The 18009-nt window shown below is 40.7% G+C and overlaps 1 protein-coding gene across 4 annotated transcripts in view; it reads left to right on the top strand.

The window, feature by feature from the left end:
• The window catches only part of ptprz1b (protein tyrosine phosphatase receptor type Z1b), a 39810-nt gene that overhangs the window by 2924 nt on the left and 18877 nt on the right, over window positions 1–18009 (top strand). For all 4 annotated transcript variants that reach the window (XM_058078703.1, XM_058078701.1, XM_058078704.1 and 1 more), the window contains exon 2: window positions 10012–10080. In XM_058078703.1, the coding sequence (XP_057934686.1) occupies window positions 10012–10080 (69 nt within the window). The remainder of the gene's footprint in view (window positions 1–10011; window positions 10081–18009) is intronic.

Below are 18009 nucleotides of genomic sequence, written 5' to 3' on the forward strand. Positions count from 1 at the left end.
AAAGTTTGCTCATCCATGATGTCAGGTTGTATGTTAATTTTAAATGAAATACTATGGAAAAAACAGGCGGGCCGTATTCAAACACTTGGCGGGCCGGATGTGGCCCCCGGTCCGTAGTTTGCCCACCCCTGCTCTAGGGTCATATATTACGGTCAGTCATTAAAAAGTCACTTTTACATAACCTAAGGCACCTCTTTAAAGTTTTTTGAGTTTGGCGTTTCAGCCTCTTCCTCACACAGTCAGAGCACCAACGTATTGCATTGTGCTATTGATTGGCTGCTAGGGCGTGACAATTGGTTAGATGGATTCACACAAATACAGCCTGCATGCTATTGATCATTTAGCAGCTCACAAGGCGCAGTGCCAGCAATTGCGCGTTGGTGTTTGTGTGTGTGTGAAGCAACTTGTACAAAGTGTGTTTTGGTAGTTGGCATCTCCAAGTATGTCACTGTAAATATCCCACACCCCCCCTGCAATATATTCTGAGAGCATGCCACCACATTGCGAGACCTAGCTAATGATCATATGTTGAGATACCATCTGGTCTCGCAGCTGACTGAGAGACGACATCAGCATCCGGTGGCATCATAGGACGCCTGATGGTGTAATTGCTGGCCCTGACTAAGTCAAGGCATGAATAATATATACAGAGGACTGATGACACAGTCTGAATCATAAATTATTGTATGGAGAAAGTCTGCTTCCAATGTGTAAGTTATGCTCATTTAAAAACGGCTGATCTTGTAAGGATGACACAGTACACCACCGACCGGTCACCCAGGTTATTGATTACAGTATTGATGAATTGCCATGCCATGGGGGGGTGTTGGTTTCTGTTGATGTCACCTTTGGATTGTTGATTCCATTTCAGATTTGCTGATTGCATTGCTTATATAGTACACAGTAAATCAATACATTTCTTCCTTTCAAATCAAAAGCTAACCATTTTGAGATAGGGCTGTAATTTTCTGCTCATCTACCTTTAAAACTCCCTGCTTAAAATGAGATTATGGCTCCACTAACTTTACCAACCCCCCTCCTGCATTTACGGAGTCAAGCTCTGTAAACCAGCCAAATAAAAACCTTCCGTGAGGGGAAATAAATCTTGTTAGAAAGATTTCCCAAAGCCTTCTTAACTGTCTGGTTTTTAGTGGTTTTGATAATTTTCTTATATAGAGTATAGTAGTTTAAATCCTGAGAGTGGAACACAAAGTATGACCGTATTTCTCTCTCATTAATGTATTCTCAGCGTCGTAAGTGGGTTAACGTATTGCACTAACCGATGCGTTGGCACTGAGACAAACCACAGATGTTACATTCAATAATTAACTACTTTCTACTGTGGTACTTTAACTTCCCTCCTTCTGTCTCCCAACATCCCTCTTTGCCATTTTTGGATTGGCCTTACCATTCCACTTATTCATAAGTTTTCCTTTAATCCACTAGCAGTCTCCTCTTACCATGTATAGTGGGTTTATTTTAAAGCCAGCCTGCCCAATGAGGACAGCTGCTTGTCTTTTTTGATGGTACAAAGCTCGGCTTAGAAGCAGGAAGCACAGTCAAAGGGATTCTCAGCGGCTACTCTCAATGATGCAGTAGGTGAGAACTGACAGGTCAAAAAATCAATTAGGAGTTGTGTTCTTGGACTGTGATGTAAGTCGAGTTGGTCTTATAACTAAATTAACTCTCAATACAAGAATGAAATCAACCAGTACTAGCCAAAGCCCTAGCCATTTTTGCATCTCTAATAAGAAGACCACTACACTGTGAAGTTATTACTGTTGCTTTCAAAGGATCGTTGCAACGTGGCAGTTATGTGTGCTGTAGTGTTAGAGTTTTGTGATTTCCGGTGACCGTCTCACGTGAGTGACATGAGTCCTGACTATTTGTTTGCAGACTTTGTGCCGTGGTTTGCCTGTTTTGTTTTTGCAGTACTGTACAGTTTTTACAATATGATCTTGACCCTTTATGATGGTATTCGAGAGACCATTGATTGAAACTAGTGCGGGTCTTGTGTTTACGGACCATAACTATGTTTTTTCAGGAATTTATTGTAACATGCAGATAACTGTGAAACAATGTATTCCGAGGATCGTTTGCACGTATAAATCTGTCCCTCTATTTTCATTTGTTGTTCTTACTTTGAAAGTTGACAGCAATGCACATGCATCTGTTAAGTGTGAAACCGATTAAACCTAACAATTGTCCCTGGTTATATTGTAGTAGGGCTGCATAACTTGACCGTCCACAGACCGGCTGACTGATGTTGACAAAAACAGTTAACGGCATAATCGAAAGCAAAACAAACCATTGCTTTGACATTTACTTGTGACTTTCAGCTGTACAGAATTAAGGAGAATGGGCAATAATAAAGGATATGGGGATTTTGATTCTTCTGTTTTCTTTCTGTCATACTTTAGTTTTGAAGCTTACTTGCACATGTTTTAAAGGGGACCTATTATGCTTTTTCCCACTTTTCTGACCTATAAATGTAGTTAGAATGTTGTTTTCTTGTATTAAATAATGCCAAAGTTTCAGATAATGAGGTTTGAACGTTTGGAAGTGAGCCCTGTAAGAAGTGTGGGATGGCTCAAAACGCTCGGTTTCAGAAGGCGTGGTAAAACTGCCCCTTTGTGATGTCAGAGAGGGGCGACTTCCTTATATGGTTCATAGTTTGGAAGCAATATGGGCGTTTGAACAATCACAGCAGAGAGGGGAATAGATTAAAACAGACCATTGTGTCAGGAAGCACAAATCAAAGGAAATACAGCTGGAGTAGGTGCAGATTCTGCAAAATCCAAAAAGTTTCAGTGCGGGTTATTGTGTGTAGCTGCTCTATAGGAGTCCACAACTCAATACAAAGGGTCAAAAATGAGCATAATAGGTCCCCTTTAACTGTAATTAGACGGTAGTTATGTCGCTGATGTTGTTTCACGCTGCTCAGTGATAATGGGGAAGTTGATGATACAACGACGGGAGTTTTCCAAATGTGAGGTAGGCTGGAAGATGTCTTGGGAGTCACAGAAACGTGAGAATAATGAATCACACCTTATAAGTTAATTTCTCTTTTGTGTAAGGCAAAATGAATTGATTTTTAGTTCCTCCTGTGAAAGTGCAAACAGATACCGGAGTCAGCTGGAAACTCTGCAAAATATGCTGCAGAAAATTTGAGGAGTAGGGGAGGCCCCAACCGTATTATGTTCTCTGAGGGGAGGATCATTGTGACACACTTTGAAAACGTCTGGTGCACACAATAATGTCGATTGTGGCAAAGACAGAGATGCAGTTTTTCTTTACAAGGCAGCCAGTTCACTTTGAATAAAAAGAAATGCTACTATTGCTTCTTTACTACTTATATCTCTTGCTTTGGTGTGGTCATTCAGTCTGAAATCAATTGAATATTTTAGGGTTTCTATGTAAAATAGTATTTAAATTCAGATGAAAACCCACTTTAGAAGTCTTTATAGGTTGCATTTTGTCGCTTATGCAAGTGTCCTGGTGGGCAACAGAAGGCGACAATACTTCAGTCTTCAAAGTGGGGCATAAAACCAGTTGGTTGAATTGGGGATCTGGGGACTGTGACAAATCGAAAGTCAATTAAGGCTTCCAAATTTATAACCAACCCAACACCCACCTTAAAACAGGCGAACATAAATCTGCAAGTGAGGACTTGGGAAAGTCTACCATCCACAGCGATCTTAAACATGCACTCTAAACATGCTTCAAATGGATTTGTAATGCAAAATGACACCATCTTTGTTGACTATTTTGTTTTTTGGTACAGTGGCAAAAGAGTTTGGGCTAGAAACTAGCGGTGATAGTGAGCTGTGTGTCTGCTGTCTGCCAAACAAGTGAGGAATGGGGGGGGGGGCGTGACCTCACCGCTGAAAGACAACCAGGGAGGGGAGGTTGTTTTGTATCCATGGCGATGGAGAGAGTCGGATCAGGAAGCCGACAGGAAGTCAGGGTTTTCCACGAGCCATTGGTGGCTTTTTTGTTGTCCTAATGTTGTCATGGAAACTCCACTCATTCAGACTGAATTCACTTGACTCTTCGATGAACATATACGTATTTTCCACTAATAAATACTACATTTTTTTTTCTTCTACAAATGAACCACTATTGGACTTTAAATGCAGCTCTCCATAATGAAGCACACATAGCTTTCAGACGGCATCAAATCCATTGCCAAAGGAGGCTGTATTAGGATGCAGGGCCGCTCCACTGAACGGATGCAGGATTACTAATCGCACATACGCATACAGTTTTTTCTCAGTTTGTGCCAAGCAGATGGGATTGGTTCATCTCACTGCTCAGACTAGGCAGGCAGATTAGTGAGCCACACAAGTGAGGTGAACATGTGCACTCATATGTCCACAGTGGATGGACCAGAACACTCCGCCTGCGTGCTCTGACATCACAGTGTGCAATGAATACACACATGGCCTCCTCCAATGTTCACACAGTATGTATCATTCGCGTAGATTCTCTTTTATGATGTATTTTGAGCTCATCAGCTACATGGATAAAAGTGTAGCAATACCAATCCCTTAAGAGATGACCCGTTTTGCCTGGTTTGACTTTTTTTTTTATTTTTTACCCTGAAGCAGAGATTTTAAGACCAGCTGAACAGACCACATAGTACCATTACACACTCACAACGCATCAAAAATATCGTAGCTGCGGGGTAGAATAAAGAGGAAGGAGGCTCATTCATCCCTTTACACCTTGACTTTAACACCAGCTGGAAGTGAGCGGGTGAAATTGCAAGTGTTTTGTGGACAAACTACATTTCTATTCGCTTTCTGAGGCTAAATTTGCAGAAAATCTACTGTCCATTTTTAAATGTAAGCTAGAGAGCTTACCTTATTATCATTTAGCATCCAAATGATGAGCTAATACATGGTAATTCCTGATACTCATTTTTAAAAAATGTGTAATAACTAATTTTGGTTTGCAATATTCCAATGCAGTGTGGGTTCAAACCCTCCTACTAGCTGGGGTGATGACGTTCTCCTATTTCAGATCAGAATTTGCAGTAAATGTCCATTTTCTATGCCTCACTAGGGTCGTGGTGGTATGCTGGGGCCTATCCCAGCTGTCTTCGGGCGAGAGGTGGGGTACACCCTGGACTGGTCGCCAGCCAATTACAGGGCACATATAGACAAACAACCATTCACACTCACATTCATATCTATAGACAATTTGGAGTCGCCAATTAACCTAGCATGTTTTTGGAATGTGGGAGGAACCCGGACAACACAGAGATGTTAAATGTGTTGTAATTATTAGATTCTATTCAGCTCCAGCTGTATTTCTCAATTTTTACCAACCGATTTGTTTTCTATGGAAAAAAAAAACAAACAAAAAAGGAAAAATGACCAAAAATATGTGAATTTTCAGGGCTGTGAACGGGGATCTACTGTCTTGCAATTTAGCAATTCTATCCATCCATTTTCTGCCGCTTGTCCTCACTGGGATCACAAGTGTATACTGGAGCCAGCTGACTTTTGAGCGAAAGGCAGGGTAGACCCTGGACGGGTCGCCAGCCAGTCGCAGGGATTTACCAATTCAAGCAAAAAAATGTGGACACCTTTTGGGCTGGGACTGTATGTACAGGTCAACCTTGTTTTTTCTACGCTACAGTTTGTTGTATGATTCTCTTTTTGCCACAAACCTTTGGTACATTTTTGTGTGGTTTTGTACACTTTCATGGGTTTTTGTACAATATTGCAGGTAATAGATTAGTCCCAAAATATGTGCTGTTTACCCGCTGTGCATTCTCAGTGCATGGCTGCTAAATTTGAAAGTTGAGAGTGCAATCAATTTGATAAAGAAGAATATTTTTGGATGTCTTGTTTTCGTTTGATCTCTTGGAACGAATGAATAATAAAAACCGATGTACCACTGTAAAATGTTTGTGGAAGCGAACTCTGTTGCTCCTGAATCGGGTGAACATTTGCTTGTACTATGTCTCTTGCTTTGCAGAGTAATGTGTGTCAGTGTTTACATTTCAATGTGTGTTCTTTCTTCATTCACGGCACCATGACAATCTTGAAACTTAAAAGTATGACTCATTCTTCTTCAAATAGTAGATGAAATTGAGTAGAAAAGGCATTTATGGGCTTTCATCATGCACTGTGGCAGGCTGTCGGCGTATTTTCTTCCTACCTGTTATTTATTTTGTAGTTCTGTGTACAGTAACAGTGTGCTATTGATTTTTCATGATGGTGGAGATTACAGTAAGCACAAGCGCAGGAAGTGTATGGTACACATTAAACCATAATTACACGCTAATATCTTTTTTTTTTAGCTTGCAGCAGACTGACGCTAACTTTATTCTATGTATGCATGTTGAACTTGCAGAGTTATGCGGAGTTACAATATAAAAGAGCTTTGGTTTAATGAGATTGTTGTGCAGCCAAATGACAGAAGGAGAACGTGTGATACCCCATATGTCTGGACATAACAGGGTCTTACATTACACTATGTCTTTTTGCGTGTGTGTGTGTGTGTGTAAAGAATTGAGCGTGAGAGTTTGGGGGCCCCTGTGTGAGGTACTAATACAGTGGAACAGCTGTACATGTGTGCACACACACACACACACACACACACACACACACACACATACGTCCATGGACCCACACACACTGATCCCAGTGATAGGCTTGTCTTCTTAGGTTTTAAATTGCAGCTTTTAATGCCGCCTGGGCCTTGTCGAACAATGCACGGTTTGTTTAAACCTCCACTGTCTTCCACTTAAAGCCTGATCTCATTAACTGGCTTCTTCTGTTGCTGTACTATACTGGGAGGGGAATGACGAGATGGGACAGTAAATATCTGCGTTTTGGACCACAGTGACAACTAAATGTTCTCATCTTCAGTGCACAAAGATGCTTACTGAATTTTTTTGACGTATTGCATTATGTTCTCTGATTGGTTTATCGCTGCCAATGTACATATTGTGTCCCTGTATCTGCGGGAAAAGGTCTGACAGTCAATCAAGTGGAGCACTTACCAACATTTGTACAGGTTTTGGAACACACATAAGGCGCCTCATCGATTTTTGAGACGATTAAAGGTGGAAAAACTGTAATTTTCACTAAATTCTCCCAGTTTAAGTATTTTGACATTGATAAATTCACTGAGGATTTGAGACAAAAAGTAAATAAATGTTTCTTACATTTAATTTTTTTCATGTTTCTTCATGTTTTCATCAATCCGAAGAGATACACCAACATGTCAAGAGAGAGGATTGGACTACAACACATATATTACCAACTGACACTGAACACAGCTGAATGCCTTTAACAATGTTTGAGGTGGGCCCCTTGGACATGTGGCCCTTGGATTAGTTTGTCTGACCCCTGAGTGAAAAGGTGTTACGTGCTACACAGAGGTCATGTCTTTCTTCACAGTTGTCGCCTATAGCAAATGTTCAATGGCAGGAATGCCACTCGGTGTGTGTTAATTCCGGTCCATATTATGTGTCTGGATGCTAAAAAGCAAAAAGAAATGTATTGGAAAGCTAGTCTGGATGAGGTTCTGCTTTTAATGGGACAAGTCTAAACCAGTTTGTGCTGCTTTAATGGAAGCCGATGGACAATTCCGTCATTGGAGCGATTCAGGCTAAATCAGACCCCAGGAGTGCTGTAATCCAGCACTGTGCTATTCATTAGATTTCTGCTGAGAGAGGCTCACTTATCCCAAAATGATCAACAATCCTTCTTGCAGCGTCTTCATAGAGCCTGATCTCATGGGAATTTAGTAGGATTCCGTAAGAAACGTAATGTGCGGTAATTAGTGCAAAGCAGGCTGATTTCCTTCCTTTGTATTTTATCAATTAATCCTATTAAAGATGATATACTGGGTCCTTGCCTATTTGCAGTTCGGCATTCGCTTTGATGGCACTATCTGCAGGGCATCGAGTGCTGCAGCTACGAATCCAGTCCTGGGTGTACCCTGCCTCTCGCTCAGCTGGGATAGGCTCCAGCTTACCTGCGACCCAAGTGAGGATACGTGAGCGGCATAGAAAATGGATAGATGGATGGGCTTAATTTCAAAATAAAGTATGTAAAAGGAGAATAAATCCAATAAGTTTTTTACTAACTTCACGGACATCATCCAGAAACATCCTTTCATTTGATGCTGTTTTTCTGCACAAGATGGTGTTTTTTTTGTTTTATTAGAAGCTTTAAGGTTCCCCAACTGCAGGAGGCACTAAGCCTCTATCTCCAATTGATTGAAATATCTTTCCAGATATTGTTGAAGACGACAAACAGTGATGTAATTTTTCTCGCTTTGGAATCAGCACGTTCTCATTTGCATGTTGGACTGTGTGGTTGCTGGTTTAATAAGCTTGGAAAGTATGATTCCACCAATATTGGTTGAATTGGTTGAATCCGAGTGCTAGGAAGTAAAGAATGAAATACAATACCCATTTCAAAGTAAAACTAATTGAATTGAACAATTTCTCACCTCCTTATAAGTTGATAAAGATGTAAATATATAATTGAAGTCTGATGTGTACCAAATTTCATAGTAAAACTTGACTCGTTTCCACTTTAACAAGGAGGAATAACACAGAGTGAAGCGAATAAAGGCACAAAAAGGAGAATAAAAAAAGCAGCTCCCGGCTCATAGCATCAGTAATTGCCTCATTAACATCACACTGGTGTTTCATGTAATGTATTCATTCACACACACATACACATACACACCAATGAAGCCAATTATTACCTGTTGTTTCAGTTTTAACCTCTGATGGGGTTTTAATTCAAAAGGGACACACAGCACAGCTTTGCATCCATTCTCCAGTCGATGCATTTCAACAAACAAGCTGAACAGTCCACAAAAAAATCAATTGTCATTTTGAATATACTACTGCTTCAGCTTCCAGCGTTGTTGTCTTCAGGTAAAAGTAGCAAATAAGTGAGTAAAAACAACTGTGGTGTGCAACATCAAACCCCCCCTGTGGCTGCGGCTGTATTGAGGTCTTTTGAATATGCATCGTTGCAGATGATTTTACAGATGACACAGAAGGACCTTGTTTGCGGCACGGGTGTTTTAAAAACTGTATTAACAAGCAGCTCAGACGTGATTTCACAGTTGTAAGGGCATGCTGTTTACGCATCTTTTTATCCTGTTGCTGTAAACAATAGGATTATGCTGACTTCATATATGATATGTGACCTACATTTGTCTCAACTGAGGGCTTTTGAGAAGAATTGTGCACGTAGGAAAGACAAAAAAAGATGATGTGTTGTTTTATTCACCTTATTTTTAATTTATTCATGTTACTTTCCTGAATAATTCAAGCTTCAGTGTTTGTCTTACTTTGCCATCGGAATGATGATGACCCCTCCTCCTCCATCAGTGGCATGTCATGACTAACCTTCTTACTTTGGAGGAATGACAATCACAAACTAGGAAATTCCCATGGAAATTTTGATGGGTATGCCACCCGTGAACCATGGGCCCGGTGTCTGCTCTGCCATGTCGGCGAGCAATGCCAGTGTTAGAATGTAGACATGAGGAATTTAGCAAAAATGCTAACATGGTAACTATTAGCATGCTAGCACCCAACAGGATGGCGCTGTATTGCGAAAGTGCCAAAGCTGTCCTACAATGTCCCTGCATCATGCCATGTCTGTATTAGCTTTTCAAACTGAGCGAATGAGCTAAAATGCTAACAGTTAGCTTAGTAGCATCAAAAGTACCAAGACTGTCCTAAAGCAAATTGTGCCATGTATATGTGTATATATTTTACCCCTGAAACAGGAGTAAAAAAGCCAGCATGCTAACATACTAACAATTAGCATGGTAGCACCTAGCGAAGCTAACACTAAGTGCCAAGGCAGTTTATTTATCTTACATTTGAGTCAATAGTATGCCATAGATTCATAAATGTGTACCATTTGGTCCTGTCTTACCTTGTCTCAAGCAAATTTATGAAATGAACGGGTATAAAAGCTCAAGTAATAAGAATCTTTTTGTTTCTCTCCTGTACAGTTGTGACAGTTGAACCTTTGGTCCGTGGCTTCAAGAAACTCCCAGACGATATAGACTGGTCTTACGCAGGTATGTACAAATTCTTTTGACAATAAATACACATTTTATGATAATCAATCAATAATATCATCAGACGGAAGCCAAATTGGTGTTAAGCTATCCAATTTCCCATATTAGCATACTATATGTATAGTACTTTTTCAACCATTTCAAATCTCAGATTCTCAGAGGTTCGGCAGTAGTTTATTTAGACTGTTTACTTTGTGTGTCTGAAGCTTTAATGCTAATGACCTGCTTGTCCGGTCATTTCTCCAACCGAGTTTGAGTGAATAAAAAAGGCATGACATTTTAGGTGAAAACAATCCCTTGCTACAACATTTCAAAAACAACCAACAGTGACAAGCACAGGGTATATGTCATCTCTTGATTTGTCGGAATTACTATATATGTCAACAGCTCCCATAGGAGAGCCTTGATCTGCCCGAGACCATATGCTTTGATGACAGCAGCTAACTCAGCATGGAGCCTCAGTGCACTAAGCTGTGCAGAAACAAGAGTGGTCAGAGGCAGACTAATAATAATAGTAGACCCGGAGAGAGAGAGAGAGAGAGATTATGGCCTCTTACTGGTAAAGGACAATCCAGAGCAGTGATCAGCTTGAACGGGTCATCATTGGGCTCAGTGAAGAGCAATAAACATATTAACCCTACATGGATTTATTGAGACAGCCGCCACATTTGACGTTGTGAATCAATTACATACAGTTGGAACTTAACCTTTTGTCACATACATATGAGAAGGGTCCTTTGTTTAATTTGCAATACAAAGATAATCCTTTAAAAGTATAAATGTAATCTCAGTCCAAGCCAAACCTAGCCAAACCTATTTTTATCCTTTCATCCCGTACATAAACGCCAAATAAACACTATTGGGCTTAGAGACACAGTGATTATTAGTTTGTGCTCAAAAGCTTATAATAGCTCAAGAACATATGGGCTGATCATCGCAAAAATAGTCCGGTATAGAATTCTGAAGTGATTCTTTAGAATGAGGTCAAAGGTCAACCACAAATTGTGCCATCGCCCTGTGCCTCAAACCAATGTATGTCAAAGAAAACGATGCCTGCAATAGGTTCAACATCCTTTATTATCATTTCTCTTAAGTCTCTGGCCAAAGTCACAAGTTAATGTGCAAACAATGGTTATGTGGATGTCACTCAGCCAGTCCGAGGGGTGTCGAGATGACTTTAACATGATTTTAATATCCACAGACGTAGTGATACAATAAGAAGTTAATATTAATGCAGTTTGTTTAACACATACAGTATTAATGGTATTAACTAGTAAGTGCTGACACCCCCATTTCTACAATGGGTTTTATTCGTCTTGCTTTTAATCTCTTCTGCCAGCACCAACAGATTTGTATTGTCGTTTTGCAGATTGTTTTCTTCCCTCAGTCGAATCTTTCCAATCAACTCTCAGGCACACACAGTCCATTTGTCTAACAGTGACAATGTTTTTCTTACACGCCTCGCCTTCCTTTCCCTACCTGCCTCCATCAGTCCAATTTGTAGTCTTATATTCGACGCGCTTGCTCCCCGCTTCTGTCATTGCTTTCTCGCTTGGACTCATCATTCTGCTCGCCTCTCATGTTCAACAAGCTGGCGCCAGTTAGTATTGCTTCACTGTTACTGGAGACACTACTGCCAGATGCATGAGTGTCTGTGTGTGTGTGTTTGTGTGTGTTGTGGTCACAATCGGGTCTTTCTGAGGAGCTCTGTTCCCTTGCCTTGTTCTGTTCACTCAGCCGCGAGTAAAAACATTAACATGTGAAAGAAGCCCACTTCATTGTGAGGCACCGCGCACTTCTTTGTAGGCAGGTCACTTACGGAAAAGGTGGGGGAAAGGTTGTGGCAAAAGAAAGGGAAATATGTGAAGAAGGGTAAAAGAGAGTAATTGACGGATGATGAGTGTGAGAAAAATGTGTCAATGTCAATGGCACTTTGAACATCTCGGTCCAAAATACGGCCCGGGGGCCATTTGTGGCCTATAGGTGTTTGTGACACATTCTAAAAATAAGATATAACAAGAAATCAGCAACAACAAAAAAAAAAAACAACAGCAAAAATAGAAAAATCTACAGTACTTTTGCAAAAATAATGTCAAAATCTTAAGAGAAAAAAGTTACAATCTAACAAGAAAAAAAAATCCCAAGTTTACAAGAATAACGTCATAATTATATGAGGAAAAATGGATGAAAGTGCAGCCTGGAGGCCAATTAACTCATTAAATCCCAGCCATTTTTCAAAAACCGTCCCATTTGGTACCGGCCATTTTTAATGATTTTTGACAGATTTTTCAAGGCACACAGAATATTGTGTTCTTGGGCTATATAGAGATGATATATCCCAAAAAAGGGTAGATTTGTTTCTACCTTTTTCTGTTCTTTAGTAATCAGAAGTAGAACATGTTTTCAGGAAAATATCAGTTCCCAACTAAAAAAAATGGAGGATTTCTTTTTTTGGAGAAAGATACATACAAGTATTGGACACAATTTTAACCATATACATTTAGCCAAAATATCAACAGCTTTGCCACAACATACAAAACAACACAAAAATGGTTGTTCTACATGAAAATAACAATTTATTAACAATTATAAACCAATATTCACATTTGGAACTTGTGTGTATGCGCATTTGCATACGTGTGAATGGATTTCCCCTCAATGCGTAATTTCATCAACACTTTTTCACTTCCTGGTTGCTATGCAGGGTATTACTGTGGGAAAGTTGCCGGCCGAGTTCTTATAAAATGCACTTCTGCCACCTTGTGGCTGTTTTTCCAGCTTAAAACTGCACAAAACATGCTCTCTTCTATTGTGGAGTTGCGGCATCACCTCTTTTTGCCATGAGTGCAAAAAAAAAAATTAAAAGACATATGAATATGTCTTTGGGAGCGGGCAGTTGGGTTGAAAAATAATATTTTGCTTTTGTTGTGTTTCCATGTCTTCACACGTTTTGAACTACGTTACACACCAGCCTTTTCCTTGTGTTCGCATCCCGGTATATCTCTGTAAGCATTATTCCTAGCTCTGGTACTCATTTTTGTCCTCTGCTTAGCATGTCCCCATTTCCCCACCTTCCATGGTGACTTTTTACATTGGCACTAGGAATCCTTTGTTATTTTGTTCCTTTGTATTTTTGTAAGTCGTGCCGCTCTGCGTGAGCTCCTCCTTTGTTAAATAAAATCCTTTATTGATTACTACATCTACCATGTCCTTGCATCCTGGGGTAACATTACACTTAACATAACAGTCCCCCCCTGGATTCTCTTTTTCTTGATGTGGCCCCTTTGGGAAAAGTTTGGACACGACTGCTTTAATGCTTATTTCATTTTAGTTCTTAGTTACAATTTCATTCATAACAATGCATCATACTTCCCTCTCTTTCTGTTCACTGCCGGCTTTGATTTATACAGCATCCTGTTTACTGGCAGCAAACCTATGGCACTTTTTGCTGACAAGTACTCAAATCCAATTTGCTTTTATTGTTACATATTTCATAACCCTGCTACATCAGTCAAAGATATACAGTATATCATACACAGCCCTTTTCTGTTTGTATCATTTGGAGAACATGGTAAATGCAGACACTCCTTTCATGTCGACGTGAAGGATAAAAGTCTTTGTCACTTGCACCCAAAGGGCTTTTAACATGTCTCACACTTGAAGCTCGTTCACCAGACCTCACATCCTCTTTGGTCACGTTAATGACTTATTTGCATCCCATCTGGAAGGAATACACTGCTTTCATAGTCATTCATTCATGGCTAATCCAGATTTTGTGTGTGTTGAACATAAGCCTTTGTTTGAATTGGAGTATTTTCACATTTTGCACGTTTGTGATGGAACTTGAAATCTCAACACAGCGTCCCCTGCATTCAATCCCTTGCACTCGACTGAGCCTGACCCCCCCGTGTGTGTGTGCACCAGCAAGCCAAGTATGACAAGGTCAAAATCAGATGGTAATTTCCAATGATAATTTATTGGAGAATGCATCATGTCATTTATTTATAGTGGAATATCCAGTTTTGTACTCCTTACCATTTGTTATATGAGCATGTATTAAATCTGCAGGCAAGCCTTTTTCAAACAAACTTCCATTTCCTTCATGTTGCACTCGTCGTTGTCCCTGGTGGCCTTGGGATCCTTCTGCCTGGAGGACACCCCCAGGGTCCCATCTGTTATGTTTGCATGCAATTCTGCACTCTGATTATCCAGACCAAAGCACGCATCTTATGACTCAAGTATTTTGTATACTATGTAATAAAACCACATCTATTATTCTCACATCCCCTGTGGCATGTTATTGCTTTAAAAGCCAATTATAATAGGCTTACATATACTGTATATATTTTAAAATCTATTAAATCTGTTATCGAAAAGCTTGATGAAGCCTCTTCTTTTTCCTATTTTCCGCCTCTGTTTCTCTTTTGCTCCAGAAGATTCATAGCCACTGGCAATGCGAGCTTCAAAACTCCTCTCCTGCTTGATCTCATGATCACACGGAAATGCACGTAGATTTTAGAAATTTATACTTTGGCACATTCTTCATTCCCCCCCCCCCCCCCCCCCCCCCCCCCACACACACACACTGACTTTAGAGAATTAGACAGAGAAGTCGACTCTGGCAGGATAGCGCCACAGGCTTTGTTCACATTTGATTACATTTAAAGTTAAATTGCGTTCTGTGCAGAAACATCTAAGAAAACATCCTACGTTTTCCTTGCTGTTGCACATTTGACTAACAAGGAAGAAATCTGTTATCATCAGACTTAAATAAACAGTACTGTACATATTCTCTATATTTGTTGTGTTTGAACAAATTGGATTAATGATATAGTTGTATGGTACCTCACCAAAGGGAAACAACTCTGTAAATATTTGATGATATCTTTTCATGGGACAACACTGGAAAATGACACTTTGATATGATATGAAGTCATCAGTGTATAGCTTTTATAATAATGTACATTTACTTCTTCTTCTTTCTCTTTTGGCTTTTCCCTTCAGGGGTCACCACAGCAAATTAATCTCCTCCATCTAACTCTGTCTTCTGCATCTGTCTCTCTCACACCAACTACCCACATGTCCTCCTTCACTACATCCATAAACCTCTTTGGTCTTCCTCTACGCCTCCTACCTGGCAGCATCCTTCTACCAATATATTCACTATCTCTCCTCTGGACATGTCCCAACCATCTCAGTCTGGCCTCTCTGACTTTATCTCCAAGGCCTCTAACATGTAATGTCCCTCTGATGTACTCATTCCTGATCCTATCCACCCCGGTCACTCCCAATGAGAACCTCAGCATCCTCATCTCTGCTACCTCCAGTTCTACTTCCTGTCTTTTCCTCAGTGACACTGTCTAGACCAGGGGTGGGCAAACTTTTTGACTCGCGGGCCACATTGATTTAACAAAATTGACAAGGGGGGGGGGGGGGCAGATTCTATAGTATTTTACACGTAACAGTCCATTTTTACACGTAAAAGTGTCATGCAATCTGCTATATATGCACTTTGAGATCATTTATTTGATGTAAAGTGCGTTATAAATTTACATTTATTATTATTATGTTAGCGCGCAGACCTCACAGCGAGGCGACCAGGGTTCAATTCCACCCTCGGCCATCTCTGTGTGGAGTTTGCATGTTCTCCCCGTGCATGCGTGGGTTTTCTCCGGGTACTCCGGTTTCCTCCCACATTCCAAAAACATGCTAGGTTAATTGGCGACTCCAAATTGTCCATAGGTATGAATGTGAGTGTGAATGGTTGTTTGTCTATATGTGCCCTGTGATTGGCTGGCCACCAGTCCAGGGTGTACCCCGCCTCTTGCCCATAGACAGCTGGGATAGGCTCCAGCATCCCCCGCGACCCTCGTGAGGAAAAAGCGGTAGAAAATGAATGAATGAATGAATTATTTTATCATTATTATTTTTATTATTATGTGTTTGTGTCCCTTTTTTTAGAAGCATTTTGTAAACAGCTGTCTTCGGGCGAGAGGCGGGGTACACACTGGACTGGTCGCTAGCCAATCACAGGGCACATATAGACAAACAATCATTTTGGAGCCCAGTGAGGATAAGCGGTAGAAAATGAATGAATGAATGAATTTTGTAAACGACAGACCACATCAAATAACAAAATTGATAAAACAGCTACTTCCACCATCAAAAGGTTGGCTCAAGCCGTGATGCCAGGTTGTATGTTGAGTTTAAATGAAATACTTTGGAAAGAATTGGCGGGCCGGATGTGGCCCCCGGGCCGTAGTTTGCCCACCCCTGGTCTAGACCAACGAACATGGCTGGTCTCACCACAGTTTGTATACCTTTCCTTTCATTTTAGCTGTAAAATCTCCAAATAACTCCACACACATCCATTAATGTCTAAACTGCTGGCAACAAAAGTGAGTATTCCCCTTAGTGAAGATGTCCAAATTGTGTCCAAAGTGTCACTATTTTGTGTGGCTACCATTATTTTTCAACACTCCCTTAACTCTCGTGGGTGTAGAGATCACTAGAGCGTTACAGGTTGCCTCTGGAATCGCTCTTCCACTCCTCCATCACAACATCATGGAGCTCCACCTTCCGTTTGTGGATGCCCCACAGATGCTCAGTAGGGATTAGGTCTGGAGACATGCTTGGCCAATCCATCACCTTTAGCCTCAGATTTTTTTTTCTTTTTACAAGGCGCTTCTCATCTTGGATGTGATGCTACAGACCATAACTCCTATTTTTTTCAGACCTCAGAAAGTTCTGAAGGTACCATGGTACCATGTTGAACTTCCTGTCACCAATGACACCAATGTAATACCGTCATATATACAGTAAAGTCTTTGCAGAGACTATACTTTTTGTTCTTTCATTGTCGTGAGCATACAGTGAAGAAAATAAGTATTTGAACACCCTGCTATTTTGCTATTTCTCCCACTTAGAAATCATGGAGGGGTCTGAAATTTTCATCGTAGGTGCATGTCCACTGTGAGAGAGATAAACTAAAAAGAAAAATCCAGAAATCACAATGCATGATTTTTTAACAATTTATTTGTGTGATACAGCTGCAAATAAGTATTTGAACACCTGTGTATCATCTAGAATTCTGACCCTGAAAGACCTGTTAGTCTGCCCATTAGAAGTCCACCTGCACTCCATGTATCATCCTGAATCAGATGCACCTGTTTGAGGTCGTTAGCTGCATAAAGACACCTGTCCACCCCATACAATCAGTAAGACTTTAACTTGTAACATGGCGAAGACCAAAGAGCTGTCCAAAGACACCAGAGACAAAATTGTACACCTCCACAAGGCTGGAAAGGGCTACGGAGCAATTACCAAGCAGCTTGGTGAAAAAAGGTCCACTGTTGGAGCTATCATTAGAAAATGGAAGAAGCTAAACATGACGGTCAATCTCAATCGGAGTGGAGCCCCATGCAAGATATCACCTCGTGGGGTCTCAATGATTCTAAGAAAGGTGAGGAATCAGCCCAGAACTACACGACAGGACTTGGTCAATGACCTGAAAAGAGCTGGGACCACCGTTTCCAAGGTTACTGTAGGTAATACACTAAGACGTCATGATGTGAAATCATGCATGGCACGAAAGGTTCCCCTGCTTAAACCAGCACATGTCAAGGCCCGTCTTAAGTTTGCATATGACCATTTGGATGATACAGAGGAGTCATGGGAGAAAGTTTTATGGTCAGATGAGACCAAAATAGAACTTTTTGGTCATAATTCCAATAAGTGTGTTTGGAGGAAGAAGAATGAAGAGTACAATCCGAAGAACACCATCCCTACTGTGAAGCATGGGGGTGGTAGCATCATGCTTTGGGGGTGTTTTTCTGCACATGGGACAGGACGAGTGCACTGCATTAAAGAGAGGATGACTGGGGCCGTGTATTGTGAGATTTTGGGGAACAACCTCCTTCCCTCTGTCAG

This window comes from Doryrhamphus excisus, chromosome 7, assembly GCF_030265055.1.
Source record: "Doryrhamphus excisus isolate RoL2022-K1 chromosome 7, RoL_Dexc_1.0, whole genome shotgun sequence".
NCBI lineage: Eukaryota > Metazoa > Chordata > Actinopteri > Syngnathiformes > Syngnathidae > Doryrhamphus > Doryrhamphus excisus.